Genomic DNA, 21,150 nt, shown 5'->3' on the forward strand with positions numbered 1-21,150 from the left:
GGTGTGGGGCACACACCTCACCTGCATGCATTAAACCACAGGGCCCATGAGCTCCGCTGTGTGTTCACAGACGGCTCTCTCCCTCTGAACAGTCCCTATGGGGAACCCCCGGTGAGGGGCACACACCTCACCCGGATGCATTAAACCGCAGGGCCCATGAGCTCCGCCCGTGTCAGGTACAGCAGAGCTCGACCCCAGCGGCAGCGAGTGGGGCTCCGGAGCTCCGGCAGCCTCCGGGCTGCAGTGCAACAGCTTCGGACCCCGGCTGACCGCAGCTCCGGTACGGAGCGGACCGGACCCAGGGCTGAGCACCGGGGGGTGCTTGAGGAGCGGCGGCCCCGCAGGCCCCGACACCCCCGACCCAGAGCGGCCCCCCGCCGGCCGCATGCCCCTGCCCCGCCCGCGGAGCGCCCCCTGCCGGCCGGGCGGTTCCGCCACGCCGCTCCTGCCACACCCCCCTCAGGAGGGCTTTAAAAGGAGGAAGTCCCTCCCCTCACTGTTCCGCCTCATGATTGGCCTCAGTGCCCGCGCGGGAGGCCGCTGATTGGCTGTGGGGCTCCGGGTGGGCGGGGCTATCGGATAGAGGTGCCGCTGCCGGCGGGGGCCTCCCCGTCCCGGGTGCGGGTGCGCGTCGGGGCCGGTCCGGTCCGCGCACCCCCCCCCCCCCCCCCCCCCCGCCCGGGCCGCACCATGAAGAGCCTCAAGTCCCGTCTGAAGAAGCACGAAGCGGTCATCGGGGGCAGTGCGGTGGGTACCGGTGGGGCCGGGGCTGGGGGGAGCGCTCCGGCCCCGGGGGCTGCGGCTCCGGTGGGGATGGAGCAGTGGGGCCGGGCCTGAGGGGGGTCTGAGGGCAGCGAGCCCTGCGCAGGCGTGGAGCGGGGTCCGGGGGTGAGGGAGGACGGGGAGCACCGGGTGGGCTCTGTGGGGATGTCCCAGTGCTGGCCTGGGGGGACGGGAGGGGAACGTGCCCCTGCCTGGACCCCGGTTCCTGCTTGGAGTGACCGGTGCCCCGGGACACAGCAAATCACGGCCCCGCAGACATTGATACCTTCCTCCCACCCCGCAAGGGCCGTGCAGCCGGTGGGAGCCCCGGCTGGCAGCCTGCCCCGGGGCTTACCGGGATCCGTGTGCATGGTAATGCCAGGAGCTCGCTCAACAGCAGTGATTGCTGGGGTAAAATCGGACCCGTTCTCCCAGCGCACAGGGTTGGCTTAGGAAGCTCATGGAGTGACTTCACACACGTGGGGTTTGTGAGCTTCCAGTCTAAAACTGGGTCTGGGGGAGCTGCAGCCCCCGTAAACCAGGTCCTGGTGTGATGGTGCAGATGGCTGTGCCTTGTCCTCGGTGGCTTCCAGAATTCAGGGCAGTGTTTAGCAGCTTTAAATGGCTTTATTGGTGTTCTTTTCCCCTTCATTCATCTCTGCCGATAACCTCGGATGAGAGAGCTCTTTGCAACCGAAGGAAGCTGTGCTCGGAAATAACTCTGTGTGCTAAATCATCTCTAATTGCGACCTCTCAGTAAATCCTTCCCTGGCAGTCTGCTGGGGCAGTTGCACTCCGAAGCTCACTGCTGTCTGCTAACCTTGCCGCTGGCTACATGGAACAGCAGGAAAGGGCAGGTTAATATGATACACTGACTTTTATCAGTCCTCTCTTAATATATTAGCCATCTTTGAGATCCTCCTGCACGTTTGTCTTGGATCCGAAGCTATTACTTGAATATAATAGCTCATTTGAAAGATATGCAACTACTCAGGCTCGTAAAGTGCTGACTGAACCCCTCTGACAAGATGACAGCTCCTGTGGAAGCATCACCGTGCCCAGCACTTCCCTATGCAAGGCAGTGATTCATAAGGCTGTTACGATAATTTGTAGTGTGGAGGCTGGCGCTGGGTTATGTTATTCTTTAGCTGTCCTGTACTTTAGAACTGTTTATTAGCTTAAAATAAGCTTCCACTAATGAACTGTGGACAAACAGATCCCTATTTGTGTTTGAATAGGTGTGGGGATCTTTTACTTCATAGGAAAAGGCTCAATAGGCTTTTCTTTCAAAGGAGGTTTGAGCAATCTCAATACTTGTAAAGGCTGAAGGTGTTTTAAAGAAATCTCTATTTCAGGGAGATCCTTTAAAACGGGTTTGTTCCCATGAAATGCTTCCTTCCCCTCTTTATTACTTAATTTGGTTACATGATCACTGGCTTCTCAAACACCAACTTAGAACATAGTATATGGGGGGGAAAGACAGCACACCCATGGGTGGGTGTTAATAGTGAGGCTGAAGGGTGGGATGAAGCTGGGCCTGTGTTTGGAATTGCTGGGGAAGGAGGAGAAGTGGGTGGGAATCCTGCCAGCAGGAACCACAGGGATCCTGCCGGACTCCAGCGTCAAAGAGTTCCCTGTTTGAGACATTCATCCCTCCCTCCTGTCCCCACCCAGTGCTATTTCCTGGGGGGTGGAGAGAAACTTAATCCCTTCATTGTGCCTCTGAACGTTTTCCTGCAGGTTCAGGTGGTGGTTCTGTGTCCTCCAGTGGGGATATATCGGATGTGGCTTTGCCTGTCTTGTGGTGGAGGGGAGCCCTGAAAATCCAAGTGATGGTTATTACCAGTTCCACTCCAGAATGTTGTGTCTGAAGATGGAGTGATCTGGTTTTGCCAGCTCCAGCTGGCTGAGGGGGCCTGGAAGATAATCTGTGCAGTTTGTTGGGTGGCTTCAGTGCTCTGAATAGTGAGAAAAGCATTTGTTGTTTGCAGCAGTGTGGGCTGGAAGCTTTAATATCAGATCCTGCGGGGCACAAAGCCTTGAGGGCATGGTCCTCATGTTGGATCAGAGATGATGCCTCATGCACCAGTATTTACAAGGTAGATTTTAATGAACATGGTCCTGTTGGGGTGACTGTGGCAGCGTGTGCTGCTACAGGTTCTGAGAGTCCATGCTGAGTACATGCAGAATCCTGCTCTGTGAGGGTGCTGAGGCGCTGGCACAGGGTGCCCAGAGAAGCTGTGGCTGCCCCATCCCTGGCAGTGCTCAAGGCCAGGTTGGACACAGGGGCTTGGAGCAGCTGCTCCAGTGGAAGGGGTCTCCCTGCCGAAGTGGGGGGCTTTTGGCTGGCTTGCTTGAGGATGCTGCTTGCTGTGAGCTACAGGATTCCTGGCAGTGCTTTGAGCAGGGCTGAAGCTGTGTCACTGAGCAGGTTGCTTCTCTCTGGAGCTCTTTGCATCCTAAGGTAAGACATCAAAGACAGAGCTCGTGCGAGCTCCACGCGTGCTTCCGAGATGGGCAGCACTGCCTAGAGCACCTGCAGGTAATGAGAATGGGCAGTAAAACCATGCAAGGACTTCCATCAGTCTTTTCTCCTTTGGGAAAAGTGATGCTAGGCTCTGTTTTAATTAAGAGAACCTGAACATTGTGTGTAATTAGTGGAAACCATTGTGTAAGAGACAAAGGTGGACATCTGAGCACCTGCCCTGGTATGAGGAGCTGTGGTTCATGTAATAGGTGAATCAGTTCTGGAGGTAAGTGGCAGGTGAACTTGTTTAGGGTTGTGCTGTGTTTCAGTGGTGACTTTCCCTCTGTGTAAGGAGTGAAACTCTGTGGGTTGACCCAATATGCAATTAAACAGCTCCTGACAGCAGCAGAGGGGAGGTACCACCTCCTCATTTGACCTGTTTCACTAAGCAAATGAAAGGATGCTGCTTGGGTCTGAATTGGCCCTGAATCAGCGATGCTACATCTATATACACAGAACAACTTCATTAACAATTATTTGTGTGATGTGGAATACACATTGTTTCATTACTTCATTCCTTCAGTTAGTGAAAAACAGATGCTGGGTAACCTGGTTTTAACCAAAGATTCAAGGTTACTTTGTGTTGAGCTTCTTAAACAAAAGACTGCTTGTGCTGCAAACAAACAAGGTTTTCGTGGTGTATTGTTGTTCCTCTGCCCTGGGCAAAGGCAGTGGGTTCTGTCAGCCACAGGGACCACAGGGCTGTGAGCCATCAGCAGGGCTTTCCCAGCAATGTGGCCACAATAAGTGCACTACTATTCAATGGCAGGTACTAGGCTGGCTCTGGTCACTCTTCAGCGTCTGTTTGGGTTCCAGGAAGGAACTCCTGGTAACCTGTGTTCATTGGAAAAACAACTTTGAGATTCATTTGCATTTCAAGGGAGTCGGGCACTCGTTTGTGTGATGTTTGTGGCTGATGCTGGAGGAACAGGCGGTCAGGGCAGGCAGTCTGTGGCTCAGCAGGAGCCTCCTGCAGCAGGAGCCTGTTTCCAGGTGTGTTGTGATCCTCAGGCTCCCCTGCCAGGAGCAGTTATCAATGCAGGTCACTTTGGAATGCAGCTATGACAAGCCGGGAGGTGCAGGAGTGCCTGTGTGCAGGTTCAGTACCCTTGCTGGTTTGCAGGCATAGTTCTGCAGATAAGGCTGCTATCTGGTTTGAGCCCATCTGACCTTTTGCTCAGATACAACTTCTGTAGTACTCTGCCAGTATTTAAATATCGATATTTATCAGCAAGCAAATGCTTATGGTGTTGGAGGGACGGGACCTGTCTCCATACTGGCATTGCTGAATGGTGACCAGACAGGACTGAGTCAAGCTGTAAGGTGGTATTCACTTCCCTGTGCATCTGTGCTTGAGGCTGCTTCCTGCTCCAGGAACGGAACACTCATGATGTGTTCCATCCCCTCTAACACTCTCTGCTCCTTTGTTATAATAAATGGAAGTAAAATCAATCAGTCCTCACTAGGGAGCCTGTAATTTCAAGCTAATGCCTGGCCTCGCTGCCCGAGGAAGGGCTGTGTGTGATCTGCTGCTTTCAATGCAGACAAAGGCAGCTGGACTCTGACCTGCTGCTGCTTTCTCCCTGCTTAAAGGGGAAATTCATCCCGCAGGCATACTCCAGTGTCAGGGCAGCGCTGGGCTGCAGCCGGACCTGGGCTCTGGGGCTCCCTCTTGTTTTGTGGTGGAAGCTGTGATGCTCTTGTTGCTGTAAAAGGATGCAATGTCCTTTGGGGTGTGCAAGTCTGGCCCCAGTCACCTGAAGATGTACTTAATCTGTGAAGAGCAGCTGCGAAGACACTGGTTTATTTCCTGAGCACAGAACTGGTTCCAATTGGTGTTATTGGTGTCCAGGCTGGTCTGTATCTCAGGGCTGAGAGCCTGAGGGTGTTTTATCAGAGAGGGCACTTGAATTCTGTGCTGGCAATGAGACATGAGGAGGTTGTTCAAAGCAAACCAGAAATAGCTTCAGTCGTTTTAGCAGCCTTTGCCTCCTTCAGGAGCTGTGTGTGGAGCTCTTTAGTGCAGCACATACGCTGCTGGGGTTGGTGCTGGTGGTTCTTCCTCCTGACTCTATGGAAAGAGCAGCACCGGTTTTGCTGTTCTTTGTAGACAGAAATGTGTCCTTTGACACAGGTTTGGAGCTTAGGACTGTTTGCATCTCACAGGGAGAGCCAGAAGGAGATGTGAATGCTCTTGCTAATTAGTAATTAGCTCTGGAAGAACTATGCTAACTTGTACTGGGGGTAAGAACAGGGTGAAGTCAGCAGTGGTTGAGGTTATAGGAGGTTACTGTTTGTTTTGCTTCAGTCTGTTTGTTAGGAGTAAATTACCTGGATTAATGACAGGCTAAGTTACATTTAAAGCAGCACAACTGTTGAATGCATTCTTGATGGGATGCTTTTGAGCAGTGCAGACCCAGAGCAGGCTTAGGAAGGCTGTTTGATGGCTTTGAGCCTTGCCCACTCCGTAGCACTCAGTGACTTGTCCATGATGGAGAAATTGCAGTAAATGAGGTGGTAACACAACATGCTGCCAGTGGGAACCTGTGCATGAAACAAGAACCCTGTGCTTGCTCTGTTTGCCCTTATGCAGACTAAACAGTGCATCTTACTGTGCACTTTTAAACTCCAACAGTTAGTGTGTGACTGCAAACACATCCTGATAACATATGTTTATACAATATAAAATGCTCTTCTTTCCCCAGCTGAGCTAATGCTTCCCCAGACCTGGAGTGTGCAGTGCCTGTCTAACAGCTGCTGATAAGCCCAAGTCTGTAAGATAGATGGATGTTGGCTGGTGTGTGCCTGTACTATGGGGGAGGCTGCGTGTGGGGGGTATCTGTACAAGAACAGCTTGGTTAGTGTAACGTAGCCATTCACTCTGTCAGCCTGTGCACCTTGTAACTAAACCAAACCACTTCAAAAGCAGCTGTCCCGGGTGTGTCTGTGCTGACCTTGGTGTGAGCACAAATGTACCCTGACCTCTGTGGAAAGAGCAGGAAGACTGAACCATGCGGGTGGAGAGATGTGCTGGGTCTGCCCTTATCCTGCTCTCCTTGCTGGGTGACACGTGATTGCCAAGTCACTCTGCCTTGCCAATGAGTGTCTTTCCCTGTTGGATAACTGCATGGACCTGACCTGGGAAACAGTATCCTGGGATAAAGATGGGCCTGAAATGAAGAATCCCGTTCAGAAACTGCAGCTTTCACAGGAGCCCAGGTCAAAGGGACCTCAAGGACCACCTGGTTCAGCCTTCCCAGGCACAGCATCACCCAGGCTGGATGTCCCAGCTGAACCTTAACAGCGTCCAGTGCTGGGGAGTCACCTCTTCCCTGGGAGATCATTCCAGGGGCTGGTTGTCCTCATTGGGAAAACTTTTCCTCTTGTGTCAGCTGGAATCTCTCCAGGAATAACTTGTGCTCATCACTTATCTTTTCCATGTGACCCCTTGTATAAAGGGAGTCTTCTTTGTAGCCATCCTTTAAACGCTGGAACATGGTGATAAGATCTCCCTGACCCTTCTTCTCAGGTTTAGAGCTGTTTCCATAAATGATGATGTTAGTGCTGTTGCCTGGGGAGCTTTTAGGACCATTCATTTGTGAGCACTTGCTGCGGGTGGTGATGGCAGCGCATTACCAGAGCTCTTTGCTCCCAGTGATTTATGTGCTTATGTCACCCGCTAATGGCATTAGAGGAGGATGTGTCCCGTTGGGGTTTCGTTAATAGGATTATGGGCTGGGCAGCAGTGCCCAGGAGCTGTGCTCACTTTCACAGCTTCATGCCAGCTTCCAGGCTCAAAGCTTTAAGAACTGCTTTGAGTTCCGGCTGGTGTTCCTGAAGCAGCTGGGTGCCTGCTGAAGGTTGGCCATGCTCTAGTTAAACAAGCTGTTTATGTAGTTCCTGTTGCAGCTATGGGGGCAGAAGTGTGTGCAGGCTCTGGATGAGCAGTTCGGGCTCAGCAGGATGCTTCCCAAGCAATATTGCTTCAATAGCAACATAACTCGTCCCAGTATTTTTCACTGCAACATGTAGACCTGTGTTCTTGTGTCCCTGGCCCTATGTCGCTTTTTAAAGCCTATAGGGTGTATTCTCAGATGGCAGTTGTACCTCACCAGGTGTGCTCAGACTGATGGCTGCAAACATCTCTGCTTGGCAGCCTGAGGAGTGTTGTGAGTTCCCTTCTGCTGCTGGGGTTTCACTCTGGATTTAGCAAAGCTGCTGGGATTAAAGGCTGCTGGGGATTGCTTTCCAGAGGCCTTCAGGTTGAGGTCCTCATTTACCTGTTTGGGCCCCCCTAACCCTAGTATTCTCTTGTGCCTCGGGATCACTACTAAAGCACTGTCCTTGCTCTGGGTTCTTTGTGGGGGACACCAGGGTGGGTGTCTGTGCAGTACTGCACACTTCAGGACACTGCCTGCTCCTCTTTATTTGAGAGGGAGAAGATGCCTGGGGGTTTCAAGCTCAGATTCCCCAAGTATGCTGCTATGTCTATTGGTAAATATATATCCTATAACTGTCATAAACTTCAAAGGTTAACTCCTCTGGTTGTCTGCAGTGTGCAAATGTGTGTTTTCTGTACCCTGTCAGAGCTACTTGTGCTGGCAGCACCCTGTGGTTTCACTGCCAGCCCTGGTGTGTCCTTTCACTGCTGTTGGTAGCACTAGAACATCTTGCTCAGTGAGAGCAATTAGTGGTACCAAGCATGCCCTGAGTGTAAATACCTCTGTTGGCTATTACTAGTGCTCTCGCTGCTCTCATCTTTAAATACTTACTTGTAATGATGGATGAGGAGCAGACTTGTTTTGAAGGCTGTAATTTAAAGAGTGCCCTATAAATGTGGAGTCTGAAGTGTGCTGTATACTCAATAAACAACTGAGAGTGGTGTTTATCTGCTGCCTGAACTAGTGCTGGTGGAGAGTGTTGCTGTGCACAGGGTAGGAGGATGTAGTAATTGTGATGTGGTGGTCCAAAGATAACTGCAATATGAGAGCTGCAGGTAGGGGAAATAGCTTGACTTCTGATCTGCTAAATACCTGGTAAGTTAAGGGGTTTCAGGTTCAGAGAATAGTAGTGGATAATGGTTCAGGCAATGTATAGTAAAGCTGTACAGTTCCTTACTAAAGGGTGTCGAGGATGCTAAAAGCTGACTTGAGCAAAACCTGGATAATAAAGCAGTACCTTCAGAAATACAAAGCATGCAGGTAGAGTCCCTCCAGCCCAGGGAGTTTAAATCATCTATTGAAAGTGAGGAGAGCACTGGGAGAGTGCTCTGTGCATGTTCAGTTGATGTTCTCTCTGAGTGTGCTGGTGTGAACGTGTCTGCATCGCTCCCGAAGGCGCTGCGGTCCCAGATGGATGCACAGAGTGCGTGCAGACACCCAGAGTGTCTGCTTCATACACAGCCCTCAAACTGAGAGCACATCAGGTACAAGCTGATAGGAACAAGTACCTCCTTTGAGCTGAGCAGCATGGTGCAGATGGGATGCCTCTTATCTTAGAATCATAGAATAGTAGGGGTTGGAAAGGACCTCAAGATCATCTAGTGCCATGGGCAGGGACACCTCACACTAAAGCATGCCACACAAGGCTTCATTCAACCTGGCCTTGAACACTGCCAGGGATGGAGCATTCACAACTTCCATGGGCAACCCATTCCAGTGCCTCAGCACCCTCACAGTAAAGAATTTCTTCCTTAGCCAATCTAAACCTCCCCTGCTTAAGTTTTAACCCATTACCCTTGTCCCGGCCATGGGAAGAATTCCTGTCAAGCTGAGCTTGGGAAAAAGGTTCTTCATCTTAACAGTAAATGGGCAATATTGGCATTAGTTAAGCCTGTGGTGTGTGTGGCAGTTCAGCACTTCAAGATCTGCACTGCTGGTGTGTCTGGTGATGGTCTAAATGCATAAAGGGGCTGCAAGAAACCTGGAGAAGGGCTTTGGACAAGGGCCTGTAGGGACAGGCCAAGGGGAATGGCTTGAGCCTGCCCGAGGGGAGACTGAGCTGAGCTCTGAGGCAGAAGCTGTTCCCTGGGAGGGTGCTGAGGCGCTGGCACAGGGTGCCCAGAGAAGCTGTGGCTGCCCCATCCCTGGCAGTGCTCAAGGCCAGGTTGGACACAGGGGCTTGGAGCAGCTGCTCCAGTGGAAGGGGTTGGAGCTGGAGGAGCTTTAAGGTCCCTTCCAACCCAAACCAGTGTGGGATGTGTTCCTCAGACAGAGCGAGTTTGTGCAAACATGAATGGATGGTTTAAAACATCTTCCCCGAGAAGATCCATTTATTGGGTCGCTTCCAGCCTCATGTGTGTGGTTTCCCTGGCTGTGCTCCCTGCTTCTTGTCTGCAGCCTGAACAGCAGGTTGCTTGTCACACTGACCTGGTCCTCTAAATACTGCACTGGGGAGACCTCCATTTGAATTCCAAGCTTGTGGAAGCAGACTCGGCATCCTCCTCCTGTTAATCATTCTGCTGTCTCGTGCATGTTTTCACAGCCTCTGCGACTCCTCTCCTGGAACATGTTGGGAGACAGACTGGCAGCAGCAGTAAACTGAAACCGGCTTCTATTCGGATGGGTTTCAGTGCTGGAAAAGGAGGATTTCTTTTAAAGCAAAGGCATGTGTGTTTTCTAATTTAAAATGGGTTACATTTCTGTCGAAACAGGCTCCTGCATTCCATCTGCTCTGCCTTGGAACTGTCTGAAGTCTGATCCCGAGTCTGGTCTCGGCTTTGGGCAATAGGAAAAAATTACTCCTGCGAGTATTTTGGTCCTCCTGTGTTATTAGTGGTGCTGAGCATGACCTTCCTTAATGTCAGTGGACACTGAGTTTGACTGCCGTGTTTGTTATTTTAGAGTGAGCGTTTGCATGTCTGCAGATCATAACAACACTGTAGTAGTTTCCTGCGTGCTTGTCTCGTTAGTTAACATGAAATCTCAATGCGTTACTCAGGGCATGAGCATGCAGGGAATGTATTAATAGCGATTGCTCTCTATCGCTCGGCTATCAAGTACTGCGATATCAGGAATAGATCTGGGCTGATGAGACTGTCTACGTATTGTTTACAAGCTATTTTGGATCTGGGCAGCATTTACTTGGGAGTCGGAGTCACTTGAGCAGTCTGCTGCAAGGCAGAACCCAGGGAGGCTCTACTGGAGCAGGCAGCTGGACCAGCCCCTAGCTCTGCTTTCTCCAGGAGTGATGAAGTCTGCAGATGATCCCGAGGATGGGGAAAGCTTACATGGGGATCCAAGGGAAGTGAAGGATGGAGCACGATGAACTCGGGGCAGAGGAGAGAGCACGTTCCTCAAAGCAGCCTGCTTGAACTCTGCCTTAGTGCTTTGTGAGCTGCCCTGGTTGTAGCTTGATGCGAGATAAACTGATTGCTCCTGGCAGTGGGACGCTGCGGGTTTGATGATGACTTGTTGGTTTTCTTGTGCAGCTAAAGACACCGTAGGTATCCTGGTTTCACCTCAGTGGCAGTGGTTTGCAACTATGAAATGCAAAAGCTTGGGTTCTGTAACTGTTTGACAGTTTCTTTTTGATGACTGTGTAATATGTGTCTTTAACAACTTGTCCTGTGAGGAATTGTCCTTAAATGACAGCTTTTTTGGTGACAGTCTTTGATTTGGTACATAGGAAATGGTACAATTTACTTAAATGTTACAACCAAAATTGAGGACAAACCATTAAGGTGATGATTTATTTAAATACTGCTCTTGTTCACCTGAAGCTGTATGAAATGGGCTCAAGGAAAGGCTGGGGAAGGGATTTCTACAGATCTATGTGAGTTTTTGCTAGCAGGTGTAAGCTGTAAGTGTGGAATGTGGCACTCTAAATCCAGTACTAAACATGCAGGATGTGATCCCTTCCATCCAAGGACGTGGAATGTGTCATGTGCAAAGGAATTAGAAGGTGCAGAGCTCGGTGCTCTGTATGTGCAGCTCCTAAGGTGTTTAACATAGAACCTAAGCCTTGCTCAAGAAGGCAGCTCAGCAGAGGAGGCTTTGGTGGAGGCTCCAGGGAATGCTGCTTCCCTGGCACTGTGTGAGAGCAGTAATGTCGTGGTGTGATGCTGCATTACACTGAGCAATGTGGCTTGGTTTTTAACCTAATGCATGTTTTCATTGATTGACAGATGGGTTCTGTACTTAGCTGGATAACACTGGGGCTTGTAATTACATTTGCTGTCTATTTTTACTGCTTCAGGTCACTTTTAGCACGTATTGTACTGAATAAGTGATTGCTATGGCTTCATGAGTAGTGTAATCTTTCTCTATCATGAGATAGGGAATAGGGGTAATGATGGTTAGAGCTCTGTTATATGAATCATTCTAGAGGCTGGTAATGGGGTTTTGGTGCTCCTGTTTTCTCTATCTCCCCTTTTGCCTAGCAAAGCCTGGCTCTGGTGCAAGGTGAGACCTTGCACAGCTCTGGGCTCTGTCCACTGACAACTGTCCACTTGGCATTGGCACTGTTCTTCGTGCATATTCCAGACTTTGGTATGTTAAATCCTGGAAGCTGTTGGTGTTTTCTGGTAAGGAAGTCATCAGTGGAATACAGGTCTGTCTTGAGGGAATGTCACTGTTCTTTTAACATGAAAACTATACAGCTTTGGGGGCCTTTTAATCTGTTCTTGTTTTCATATGATAACTGTGAAGGCTTTTGAATAGTGGCTTTGGAACTTCAAGGACATGGAGGAGGGTGTTATGATGAACCCAGCATGAAGGATACAGGGTTGATGGGCTGCTTTCTCACTGCAAGAAACAGAAGTGTCTTCAGCTACAATTTGGCTGCTCTATTATGGAAGTGATTAGGTTTATCAGTTTTAATGTTCTTTGTTCAGTGAGGTGTGGAACACAGTGATGAGCAGCTTCATGCACCCGCAGGCTGCCTGTGTCTCACTGCTAGCACTGAATTCTTTTGCTGTGTAGAGTTCTGTTTGAATATAATATTCCTTCATAAGCCTTTTTCTTCTATTAAAAGCTTTGTGAATATCAAGTCATCAGTGTCCAGCTTGGCTGTGAGGTTTCTGTTACAGAACAGTATCTCCTGAAAGAGTGCAAAGCCATTCAGAAAGATGGGTTGGCAATGAAGTGAAGCAGCTCCATGTTTTGGGATGGGATGCTTGGCCTGGGCTTGAATCTCTACATTTGAAGTAAACAAGGGGAAAGTGGGGGGTGAGGAATGTCTGAGGCTGGATGTGGTCTATTTATAACTGACTTGTGCTTCCTTTGCACTCTACATTGCTTTGGTAATTGCAGGCAATTTAAAGCTGTAAACTTTGAGTTTCTTTCTTCAGCTCAGTTGATGTTCATCTCTTGAATCACTTTGGTCAATTCTGCCCAGTGGAGCAGTCTGCCGCAGGAAAAGCTGTGTTCTGTCATACACTTTTAGCACCTCCATTTGATGTTAACATCTGAAACCTGCTTGGGATGTAATGGAGCTGGTTCAGATCTACTTTTAAGACTGTCCAAATTGAGTGAGTTGTTAGTAAGTCCCTTTCTGTGCTGATGCCATGTGTGTACCTATGAGGACTCGCAGCATTCAGCTTGGTGCTGTGCAGGTTTGGGGTCTTGACTGTATCAGACCTGAGGCACATGAAGCACAGAGGAGTGAAGGGATGCTCTTCCTGGCAGCATCCTGTGGGTCGGTGGAATGGGAAGCAGCAGCAAACTGCACCCTGTGAGTGGTGCTGAGGAAAAGCAGGAAGCAGGTTGTGTGAATGGGCAAGGTGAAAACGGGGCTCTGCCTTTTGCTGTGTATTGGTTTTAGGTGTTGGACATGGAAAGCAGTGTGACTTCAGTAAAGCTGAAGGCTCAGCTGGTCTTGATAAATCTGAGCGAATTTAGAGGGCTAAATTTAGTACATATTTCATGTCTTGCTGAATCCATGAAACCAGTCTGCTCTTGATTACACATTTCATAATGTCCTGCTTAAGTATCATACCAAGCTCACCTGTTGAGTTCTCCATGGTACCTTCACTATATAAGGGTTGACAGGAGGAAAACTGTAGCAGCTGTGATTTATCTGCCCACTTCCTCCTGAAATCACTTGTAATGAACACTGAAAAGCTGAGACTGAAGATGACTGCTTGGATTGGAAGCTGTTAGCAGTACTATTTTGGGCTCTGTTACTTGCAGTTACTGACTTATCTGTTCCTTTGTGATGCATCTTGTTTATTAATGTGTAAATTTTGAGGCATGTGCACATATTTAATATATGGAAGTGAAACATTTGATTGTCTTATTTAGACTCTTGCAAGTCAAGTAACTGACAATAAGGATGAGCAGGAAACCCTCCTGTTTTCATTCAGTTAATGGAGTTAATTGCCTTGCTGATGTGAGAGCAGTTGATGTGCCTTCCCTGAAGGGCATGAGACAGAGACAGCTTGTCAGATCTATAGCTGCTGCAGAGAAAAGGAGGGGGGAGTTCTTAATGTGCACAGTGGAGAGATTAAACAGTGATCACTAGGCATGAGGAAAGATGTTCTCTGACACAGCCAATGAAGGACTGAAGTGCGTCTCCTTGGGCACTCTGCCCTTCCTTCAGTAGAGCTCTTGAGAGGTAGTAGAGCACCAGCTATAGGTGATGTTGTGTGGGGCTCCCTCTCTGCATGACTTCTGAAGTCCCTGCTAGCCCCAGTGTGGGGTTCTTGAGGTACTGCAAGTTGTTCTTTGAAGGGTGTACATGTACAAGTGCACATGGTAGCCCTTCTTGTGCTGTGTGAAGTCCTTCGTTCATCACAGCCCTATGCAGCATGTATAGGAGAATGTTTTTTGGTCAGAATGGAAGTATCCATGATGAGAGGAGAGGAGAGAAAGCAAAGATGCAGTGTCAAGGCAGCTGTCCAGGCAGTTTTGTGTGGCACACAGAGGGGCTACAAGGAGATGGCTGAAGACAGCCTAATATGAGAAACCTTCTGAAATCATTCCTTTTGGAATGAGGATAGGGAACTGCTGTGTGTGGCTTTAGGTTTAGGCCTACTAGGCAGAGCAAAGAATGAGGAAAGCAGAAGAAGTTTGATCCATAAGGTCTCTTTTAGGACCAAAGCAGCTTAACCAGACAGTCTTGGAACACTGTACACACAACGCCAACAACCTGATTGCAATGGTACTGTGACCTGGTACATAAATAACTAAACATCTCTAACAGGTACAACTCTAATTGCAAACAAAGGTATTTTTTGCATATTCTCCCAATTGCATTTGATGCAGCCGTTCACTGCAGTCCTTTTAGTAGATCAATAGTGTACCGTAAGCTCACTTGCTTTTCTGTTCTCTTACACAGCTGAACACAGACTGGAACAAATATGATGACAGGTTAATGAAAGCAGCTGAAAGGGGAGATGTGGAAAAGGTTTCATCAATCCTGGCCAAGAAAGGAGTCAGTCCCACCAAACTGGATGTGGAAGGGAGATCTGCGTAAGTAACTCCCAGTGCTTGAATAATGGTGCTGGGAAGCCACTGAAGGCCATTCAATTCCTAAATCTTGCTGTTGCTCTAAAACCTCTTCTTTTAATACCTAAATCTATGTACTACATCACGTTAGATTAGAATCTCATCCAGATTGGAACATCAGGTAGCCAGAATATGGAATTCTCATAAACAAGCTTCACTTCAACAAGAAGATGAGGATTTAAATACTTGCTTTTGCCAGATTTGAATATTAAGGAGACATGGAAGGTATATTGGTTTTTCTCTTCTGGGTCTCTGATTCAGTGGTTACTTCACAGGAAAGCTATCTTGTTCCTTAAAGTAGTATCTGCAAGACTCTTGGCTGGATTTGGATGCTGTCCAGAGCTGGGTTTGTACTGTACAATGATTTCAGTATACAGACTTCTCAGTAACCATACTTTTCTGGTTAGTATTGCCATTTTTGTGTATAAACCAGATAGGTTTCAGAAAAGTATTTTCTATTTGCAGATTCCATGTTGTAGCATCAAAGGGAAACCTGGATTGCTTGAACACTATCCTTATTCATGGAGTTGATATCACAGCCACGGATGCTGCAGGTAGGCTTCCTTTTGCGTCCCAGTGCAGCTTGCAGCAGTTCTGGGCTTGGTTTTCCTTTTGGAGTAGAATTGAGCTGAGCTTTGGGATAGAGGTTTTTCCCCTCCTTTCTGTAGCAATGATAGTGACTTGTTGCTGAGCTTCGAGGAAACTGTCATGTCCTGTCCTGTAAGATACTGAGCTCTGCTGCATTCATCAACTTTGCATTTGTGCTGCTCTAAATGTATTCTTCCCCAAACTCCCACTTGAGATGAGCATTTCTGCCTCAGAATCACAGTACATGAACAGTTCTGAATGAATTTGTGTTCATTTAAGTACTAAGTGTATTTCACTGAGCCTTGGGAAGTGCTGTACACATTGAGGGTTGGAGTGTTTGGGCACCCATACTGAGCCCTCCAAAATCCAGAGCATGGCTGTGCTACATTCCTTTGGGATTTGCATGTGTGGTATCAGAGTTCGTGTGAAGGTCTTGGGGAAGAGGTAATTAAAAAGGTGTTAATTTTGCCTTGGATTATTTAACGTGGCTAATGAATATTCTATTTCCAGCTCCAATAGCTGAAATAACCCAGCCTGCTCCTTTCATATGACAGCTCAGCTTTGTAAATGCTTATGTGGAGTCATTTACAGAACTTGGAGATTAATTTCATTATAGAACGGGACTTCTTGGTTGCAATTTCTCTAAAGCAAGAGAAGACTGTAAAAGAAATGAAGTAAATACAGGAGAGATGACTTGGCCCATAGTACTGACAGACCCAAAGGGGGCACAGGGACTGTTGTAGCTGAAATGATAATGCTTTACTGAAGTACAAATGAACATCTTAGGAATGGTTGTTGCAAGGTTAGTAATAGACTTCCTGAGAAGCAGGGCAGGTGTGTTGAACTTGTGTATGGTGTTTCTAAATGCATGTTAACAGAGATCCTCATTTCTGTTTTCAGGTAGAAATGCATTGCACCTCGCTGCGAAATATGGACATGCTTTATGTTTGCAGAAGCTGTTGCAGGTACTGGAAATACAACTTCTGTTTTTATTCCTGAGAGGGAAAAAGGTGCTCTTTATACACTTCATTAATAAAACAATATTGGGGGGTTGCCTTAGGTTTGTGTGATGTATGTGTCTATCTTCATTTATCCCTGGTCAGTTTGTGCTCATTTGAATCTTTAGCCTTTAATGTGTTCTTCTCACCTGGTGTTTGTATGATGCATGTCTTTGTGCAGCTATAAATGGCATGTTTTGTTTGGAGTGCCTGAACTAGCAGTGATATTGGTGGGGAAGGAGTCAGGATGAGTAGTGGGGAATCTTAGCCAGAGATTTTGAAACATAGAACATCTGAAAGAGTTTGTGAAAAGTCACTGTGAGTTTGTGCATCCTTTGCATGGTCTGAATTGACTTCTACTTGATCAATGCGTTGAGAGCACTGAAGTGCATGTACCCATAGCTTTTTCCTTCATGTATGTCACTGTATTTGTGAACTACAAACACATTTTCTTCAATCACTCTTTAATGCTTTAATTCAAACCTTGAAACAGTTAATGTTTTGGAAATGCAATCTGAATCCTAATGGATAACTGGGGTTTCCTATGTTAACAGTACAACTGCCCAACGGAGAACGTGGATCTCCAAGGAAGAACTGCTCTGCATGATGCAGGTAAAAGGTCTTGCTTTTCTGGTAACTGTAGTATAAAATCCACATTGAATGAAGGGATTAATTGTCAGATGGGTCAGATTCTTATCTTTTAGTTGTTGTGACTGTAGTAGGAGAAAAGGTTTTATGCTGTCATTATATTTGTCCTCAATAGCAGCCTGTTAATGGTTTTAACAGGTTGTAGATCTGAGTCTCTTCTGATGTCCATGAATTGTCTAGTAAAATCTAAGTATCCCGAGCAGTGCTATAGAGCAATGATGTTAGTAGGTTGAGATACCTCTACTCTGCATTCTCACTGTGCTATGCAGAGTCTTGAGGGGTCATGTTTGGCTTCCTTAACATGCTTTTGAGATGGTTGTGAGAGAACCAAGTCATAGAGCCTTGTTGTGCTTTAAGTTGGTTGCATGAATTTTTGTGAAGCAGATACACCCAAGGAGGTGTTTGGGGTTTCACAAAGGCTGTTTTCAACAATGTAACCAGCTCTTTTCCTCTTGAAAGCTATGTCGGACTGTTCCTCCAGCATACAACTACTGTGTGATCACGGGGCCTCAGTGAATTCCAAAGATGGAGTAAGTTGTTGCTAATGTTGCATTCTCCTGCACAAATCCTATTGGAGTTCTTGTGCTTTCCATCTTTCCCTTACTACTTTTGCCTTTCTTCAGGACGGGAGGACACCACTAGTGCTGGCCACTCAGATGTGTCGTCCCACTGTTTGTCAGCTTCTGCTAGACAGAGGAGCAGATGTTAATGCCAGGGACAAACAGAGCAGGTAATGCATGCAGGGGCTTGTCAGAGTGCCTGCTGACATTTAAAGGGTAATAGAAAGCTGTCACTTGGCCTTCAGGCTATGGAATAAATATGCTTAATTCAGTGGAAAAGAACCTGGGGTTTAGTTCTAAAGTACATGTGCCAGTTCAATAATGCAGAGAAGCGTGGCCTTATTTCACTGCTTATTCTTGCATCCTAAATACATACAAGCTTGTGCTTGCCAGCAGAGGAACTGCACTTGGTTGTTTTAAGGGTTTGTCTGTCCAAAGCTGTGTCTTACACCCTTTGGGATCAATATGCAGAATGGGTCATGACTAAGGTGGCATTCTGACAAGAAGCACTTGAGTCCCATTGGAGCTCCAAAGGGACCTAAGGGCCTTGGAATGTTCATGGAGAGGGGCCAGGGGAAGGGTTATCTATCTGTAGCTGCTACTTCTGCCAGTTGTTTTCTGGGAGGGTGACTGCCTGGTGGTCAGTGGATATGAGGCTGCTGTGGGACAGAGCATGGATACTTGCATGGTGTGTTCTGAAGCTGGCAAGTTACTTGTAAGGCATTGCCAGGGCTCTCAAGCTGCACTTGGCCCACCCTGAACTTTGTCTAAACTTCTTGTCTTGTTTGTTGAGTCTATTGAGATTTCTATCTAAATAGAGAGGAAGCCAAAGTCATATGAGCTCAAAACACTGCGTGGCTCTCCCAGGGGCAGGAGGTTTGTGTTGGGTTTCATCAACATACTGCTAGTACAGTGGGTTTGGTTGCTTTGTAACAAATATTTAACCCATTGACCAAGTAACTTCTTAAAGATTAGTTTCTTCTCTTGATAGAGGAGAGATTCCTTGACTCAAGCTTCTGTGATTAGACATAAGTGTATGATGGATTCTTTCTATGATTACTCTGTTTAAAGTATGAGCACCCAAGTCTCTGAACACTCTTTCTCCCCATTCTCAGGACTGCCTTAATGTTAGGCTGTGAATATGGCTGCAGGGATGCAGTGGAAGTGTTGCTCAAAAATGGTGCGGATGTTAGTTTGACTGATGGCCTTGGTCATGACTGTGCTTACTATGCCAGGATTGGGGACAATATTGACATTTTGGCTTTAATAAAAGCTGCCGTTGAGGACTCCAGCAAAGGTATGAACAATGTGCCTACAACAGCTTGCTGTTGTCCTTTCATTTGAACTGTGCATCTTCCCACTGCTATGTCTTCAGGAGCTATGTTTTTGGTGGGCAGCTGTAGTCCTTTGAACAGACAGGTGATAAACTGCCTGTTTGGGAGGGGAAAGAAGGCTTTGGGGCTCTGGTTTTGGTAAAGCTTTTAAGGTAAATACAGGCTCTGGTGCATTGAGGTATTAACATTGCTTGAACCTGACATTGCAGTATTGCTCATGGGAGTTATTTAGGCTCATCTATAGGAAAACTTTGCACTTGCGAATGTTTCCATGTTGGTTTAATTGGGTTGGTGGTGAATAATTATTGAAATAATCAAAAACAGATAGAATTAGCTGGAGGTGTTGCAGGAGCCTGAAATGTGTATTTTAACTTCCTACTTTTGTGGTGCTTTTTTAGGAAGAGATACCATGAAGAAGGGGCAGCCTGAACAAAAGGTAAGGCTGCTTGTACTGTCTCTAAGGCACTATGTTCCTGGGGGTGCTGAGAGGGTGATTAAGATTGTGCTGTGATGCAAAACTAGTGCAGTGGGTTTTGAGCTCTTAACTTCATCTGTATCTGGGAAGATTCCCGCTGTAATCAGCTGGGGTGGCTATTTCTGCTTGAGAAATATGTGATGATGTGTGTTTTTGGGATTAGAGTTTTGACAAGCATCCCATTTTCTGTCTGCATGAGATCATGAGTGACCTCTTGCTGAGAAGCAATCTGTCCAAAGCAAATGCTGGTAGTACTGCCCCCCCAGCAGGAGCTGCAATGGAGGCAGAGCTCATTGTACCCAGCTATGGATGTCTGCAGAACACAACAGGAATGTGAATTAATACTTTACTGTTGCAATAACAGATTAGTAATGTGCCACAGAAGTGGAATCGGCTGCAAGCGCAGGAGGAGGTGAATGTCAAGCTGTATCAGAAGGAACATAACGCTCAGGTAAGCGAGAAGGATTTCTCTGACTTGCATATTCCCATGTGCATAATGAACCAGACACACTAAAGGAAAGATGTGCTTGTAAAGAGAGCATTAGTGATTCCATTAAAGGTCATATATATTGCTGCTTACTTAAAACTTAATTGCACAACTGTGTAATGTGGCAATTGTGCAGATAAGCTGTTAACTTCAGGAAAAACATACTTGTTTGTGTAATAAATAGTTGCAAGTCTCTTCATGTCTTAACCTTTCCTGACTCTTAACCTTCTGTCTACTTCCACCTGTAGTGAAATCACAATCATAAACCAGGAAGGCTTACTTGTTAACATTCTCAATGCATCTCACTAAAACCAACCTGTTATAATGGTTCTACCAACACTATTGATTTTCTCATCTCATTACTGTGTCATTACAGTTCTCAGAAAGGTAAACAACGTTTTAAACTCTGGGGAACAAACCACTGAGAAATAGAGGCCTGCATTCTGAAATGCTTTGTAATTAAAGGATAAAGATCTCTAAAGGCAACTTCTCTGCTTTGAGCTAAAGTAGTTGCCCCAGTTAAGGTGGCACTTATCAGGCAAGAGTTAAAGAGGCTTTGTTGTCTGCATGTGAGCACTGGACTGACTGGTGAGGCACACACCTACCACTTTCACATGTTGGGTTTGTTACCTGTCACTAGGGTGGTTCTTGGGGTTGTTAGGAACAGTTAGCACACCGGAGGGTTGTTGTGCTTTATGCTGGTTGAGGCTTTTTCATCACACCTTTGGCTGCAGCAGCTGGGTTTCAGGAGCTGTTTTAACATCAGCCGTTTTTACTTGCTAACACACAGCAGATAAGCAGCCTCTTGAGTGCTGTCAGCATTGAATGTAATCTTGCTCTGCTCATACTTTCAAAGCCTGTATGTACCCTTACAAGAGAATGATTTAGCTGGAGTTGAAAAGCTTAAAGACTGGAGCTTGTGTATATGTAAACCTTCAGAATGAACCAGACCTGGAGTAAGACCCCAAAAGCATTAGGGGACTCACTAGGCAAAGCTTGGTGTCCTTAGTGACTGTTCAGTCTGCTGATTCAGATCCTTTAGTTTACCCAGGGTGTGCAGTGTGGTCGTGTGGTGCTTTGTTTTAATTGTATGTCTCTTTACTTCTAAGGAATTGGAATTAGAAAATCAAGACTTGAAAGATCGAATGAGAGAAGCACAAGAGGAGCAAAGGGTGCTGCTGGATAGAATCAGTGGGCTACAACTGCAACTGAGTGAGGTAAGCCTAGTGTTGGGATGGGAGGCTGTAATAGCTTCCCAGTGCTGACAGGGGAGGCTGCTACAAGTAGAAAGGAAAGCACATGTGATTAGGATGTGGTCTTCACT

General features: G+C 47.2%; 1 protein-coding gene across 2 annotated transcripts in view; it reads left to right on the forward strand.

The window, feature by feature from the left end:
- The first annotated feature begins 675 nt into the window (after positions 1 to 675).
- The window catches only part of UACA (uveal autoantigen with coiled-coil domains and ankyrin repeats), a 30,913-nt gene continuing 10,438 nt past the window's right edge, over positions 676 to 21,150 (forward strand). For both annotated transcript variants that reach the window (XM_034066045.1, XM_034066046.1), the window contains exons 1-11: positions 676 to 747; positions 14,567 to 14,700; positions 15,202 to 15,290; positions 16,225 to 16,289; positions 16,877 to 16,934; positions 17,430 to 17,500; positions 17,594 to 17,700; positions 18,646 to 18,827; positions 19,263 to 19,300; positions 19,704 to 19,790; positions 20,936 to 21,043. In XM_034066045.1, coding sequence (XP_033921936.1) covers positions 691 to 747; positions 14,567 to 14,700; positions 15,202 to 15,290; positions 16,225 to 16,289; positions 16,877 to 16,934; positions 17,430 to 17,500; positions 17,594 to 17,700; positions 18,646 to 18,827; positions 19,263 to 19,300; positions 19,704 to 19,790; positions 20,936 to 21,043 — 996 coding nt within the window. In that variant the 5' untranslated portion in view covers positions 676 to 690. The remainder of the gene's footprint in view (positions 748 to 14,566; positions 14,701 to 15,201; positions 15,291 to 16,224; positions 16,290 to 16,876; positions 16,935 to 17,429; positions 17,501 to 17,593; positions 17,701 to 18,645; positions 18,828 to 19,262; positions 19,301 to 19,703; positions 19,791 to 20,935; positions 21,044 to 21,150) is intronic.

Source organism: Melopsittacus undulatus, chromosome 9, assembly GCF_012275295.1.
Source record: "Melopsittacus undulatus isolate bMelUnd1 chromosome 9, bMelUnd1.mat.Z, whole genome shotgun sequence".
Classification (NCBI taxonomy): Eukaryota; Metazoa; Chordata; class Aves; order Psittaciformes; family Psittaculidae; genus Melopsittacus; species Melopsittacus undulatus.